The sequence below is a fragment of the Salpingoeca rosetta genome (assembly GCF_000188695.1).
Source record: "Salpingoeca rosetta unplaced genomic scaffold supercont1.29, whole genome shotgun sequence".
Taxonomy (NCBI): Eukaryota; class Choanoflagellata; order Craspedida; family Salpingoecidae; genus Salpingoeca; species Salpingoeca rosetta.
Genome location: NW_004754905.1, coordinates 877,942 through 881,126, shown reverse-complemented (window position 1 = coordinate 881,126; position 3,185 = coordinate 877,942). Strand labels below are relative to the sequence as shown.

The 3,185-nt window shown below is 55.3% G+C and overlaps 2 protein-coding genes across 2 annotated transcripts in view; one reads left to right on the top strand and one right to left on the bottom strand.

The window, feature by feature from the left end:
• Positions 1 to 486, bottom strand: part of PTSG_09282 (uncharacterized protein) — a gene marked incomplete at both ends in the record, with an annotated part of 2,148 nt that extends 1,662 nt beyond the window's left edge. The window contains one exon of the mRNA XM_004989482.1: positions 332 to 486. Coding sequence (XP_004989539.1) covers positions 332 to 486 — 155 coding nt within the window. The remainder of the gene's footprint in view (positions 1 to 331) is intronic.
• Positions 487 to 567: 81 nt separating this feature from the next.
• PTSG_09281 (prohibitin protein Wph) overlaps positions 568 to 3,185 on the top strand; it is a 3,082-nt gene continuing 464 nt past the window's right edge. Inside the window, exons 1-8 of the mRNA XM_004989481.1 lie at positions 568 to 700; positions 866 to 1,013; positions 1,244 to 1,405; positions 1,581 to 1,654; positions 1,974 to 2,042; positions 2,235 to 2,498; positions 2,738 to 2,806; positions 3,080 to 3,185. The exon at positions 3,080 to 3,185 is cut by the window's right edge and continues 464 nt beyond it. Coding sequence (XP_004989538.1) covers positions 929 to 1,013; positions 1,244 to 1,405; positions 1,581 to 1,654; positions 1,974 to 2,042; positions 2,235 to 2,498; positions 2,738 to 2,806; positions 3,080 to 3,172 — 816 coding nt within the window. The 5' untranslated portion in view covers positions 568 to 700; positions 866 to 928 and the 3' untranslated portion in view covers positions 3,173 to 3,185. The remainder of the gene's footprint in view (positions 701 to 865; positions 1,014 to 1,243; positions 1,406 to 1,580; positions 1,655 to 1,973; positions 2,043 to 2,234; positions 2,499 to 2,737; positions 2,807 to 3,079) is intronic.

The window sequence follows — 3,185 nt, the reverse complement described above, 5'->3', positions numbered from 1 at the left end:
TGTGTGTGTGTGTGTGTGTGTGTGTGTGTGTGTGTGTGTGTGTGTGTGTGTGTGTGTGTGTGTGTGTGTGTGTGTGTGCAAGAGAGCGAGTGGGGGCGCACTGGCCAGCGCCAAGACTCGGATGTATGGAGCGTGTGTTTGTTGCTCCAAGACAGTCAGTGAGCAAGCACCGCAAAACAGCAAACTTGCGGATGGCGTGACGCAAACACACAAACACACACACACACTCGCACACACACACACACGCTTGCACACACACACACACACACGCAAACACACACACACACTTGCACACAAACAAATTGCACCACACACATACAGACAAACACACAGTTTTGGGGCGTGGCCTGTGGTGGCCTCGATGGCAGTTGCAAACTCTGCAATGGACTGGATGGGCGCCGCCATCCACACCTCCCTGAACCGCTGCCAGTTCACCTGCTCATGCAGGCAGAGGTGCTGAAACCGCTTTGCGTTGTGGCCGCTCATCTTTGTCGTCTTCGCGGTTTCCGTTTCGTGTGTTTCGTGTGGTGTCAGGACTCGCTGCAGTTTATGGTGTTGCTAACACAGCTGTCAACATTGACAGGTCTCCGTGCAGTGTGGAAACATTGCAATATCTTTCACACCACGCGGTGTGGCGTGCAAATCAGCGAAACACATTTCCACACACACACACGACCACAGATACAAAAGAAGGCGGAAGGTGCGTGCGCGCTGTGTTGTATGTGGGGGGTGCAAGGCGTGCAGCAAGGGAGCAGCAACACTGGGAGAGCTGTGTGTATGGCACATGTGTGTGCGTGTGTGCGTGTGCATTCCTCGAACGCCCATCTCACAACTGCGTCTGCTTTTGGTCTTTTGTCCCAAACAGACAGAACCCCTTTCGTCCCCCACCTACCCACACACACACACAGTCAACACAAAACTTGCAGACATGGCTGCACTCTTGACCAGGATTGGCTGGATTGGTGCCGGCATTGCCTTTGGCGGCGCCGTCATCCAGGGCGCGCTCTACGATGGTGTGTGTTGTATGTTTGTTTGTGTGCGTAGTGTTGCGTGTGTGTGTGCGCGCGCGCGTAGTGTGTGCGTAGTGTGTGTGTGTGTGTGTGTGTGTGTGTGTGCGAATGGCGGGGTTGTTGCCGCACTATTTCCCCCCAAGCTCTGGCACTCATCCTTCTTTTTCGTCTCCTTGCCTCGCACTCCTCCACTCACACAATGCACACTCATGCACACACTCCACGACACACAGTCGACGGTGGCCACCGCGCAGTCATCTTCGATCAGTTCCGTGGTGTGTCTGAGATTGTGAGGCCCGAGGGCACCCACTTTATGATTCCCGTTGTGCAGCGCCCCATCATCTACGACGTGCGCAGCCAGCCCCGCAACATCCCCGTCACCACACCAAGCAAAGGTAGCCAACAGCACTGCTTTTGTTTGCTAACTCTTGTCTTGTCTTGTCGGTCGTGTGGTTTTCGGTCATAGCCACAAGCCATGCACCCTCGCACAAGTCATGCGCAAATACACACACACACACACATCAACGCTGTGACCCCTCTCAACCTCCCTCTCCCTCTCTCCATCCACAGATTTGCAGAACGTCAACATCACACTCCGTATCCTCTACAGGCCGGAGGTCAAGTCTCTCCCTTGGATCTTCAAGGTTTGTCTGTCTCGGCCACATTGGGCTTCGTGTGATGCTCTCGTGTGTGTGGCCTGCTTTGTGCTTCTGCGTGCGCTCGTCGCGGCTCTTGCGCGCTTTCGCATGCTTCTTCTCCTTCCCAACCCTTTGGCACTCACAAACAAATTCCCAACACACACACACACACACACAAACAAACTCCCAACACAAACACACACACACACACACACACACACACACACACACACACACACACACACACACAAACTCCCAACACAACACACACACACACACACGCACACACACACACACACACAAAATTGCACATGACTGCGTTCAGAACTACGGTACCGATTACGCAGAGCGTGTGCTTCCCTCCATTGGTCACGAAATCCTCAAGGCCGTTGTGGTACGTAGCTGGCCGGCATGTGTCTTCGCGTTGTTAACTGTGTCACACCAGCCACCCTCTGCGTTTCACACTAACCACTACTGCCGCATCCCACTCACCACTGCACGTCCCTCTCTCTTCCCTTCCGACACCTCTTCCCCACCCCACCCGCACCCGCACCCTTGTTCATCCCCATCTTACCTGTATCCGCAGGCCCAGCACGATGCGGCTGAGCTGATTACGCAGCGTGAGATTGTGTCGATGAAGTGCCGCGAGGCCCTCAACTCGCGCGCCCGCGACTTCCACATCATCCTGGACGACATCTCCATCACCCACCTCACCTTTGGCCACGAGTTCACCCACGCCGTCGAGCTGAAGCAGGTTGCGCAGCAGGAGGCGGAGCGCGCCCGCTTCCTTGTCGAGCGCGCAGAGCAGGAGAAGATTGCAAACATCATCCGCGCCGAGGGTGACTCCAAGGTGCGCACACACGCGACTTTGTGCCTTGTTTGCGCGGCCGCTTTGTTGTGCTATGGTGTATTGTGATGATGTGCGTTGTGGTGATTGGTGATGTGTTCTTTTTTCTTGCGTTCCCGTGTGGTGTTACACACTCACAAACTCGAACCCTCTCCCCCCCCCCCCATTCTCACCGTTCTTATTCACTCACTAACGCCTGTTCCCCCTTCTCTTCACGCGTGTGCGCGGCCGCGACGCCACAGGCGGCCAAGCTGATCAGCAACGCCCTGCAGGAGCACGGCACCGGTCTCATCGAGCTCAGGAAGATTGAGGTCCGCTGTTTTGTGCTTGCTCTTTCTCTCGCGTGTGCATCTTCCATGGCTTGCCCTGCACTTTGCGCTAATGCTGTGCTTTGTTTGTATGCCTTCGTTTCTGGCTCACACACACATACACACACACACACCACTCACTCACTCACTCACACACACACTCTCTCTCTCTTGCACACGCGCACACTCACACACTCACTCTCTCTTTTCTCTCTCCTCTCTTCTCTCTGCTTCATCATCGTCCACCACCACCACTATGGCCCACGTCAACAACAGGCTGCCAAGGACATTGCTGGCACGCTGTCGCGATCAAGGAACGTGGCGTACCTCCCCGGCGGCAAGAACCTCCTCCTCAACATGAACGTCTAAGCCGCATGGATGG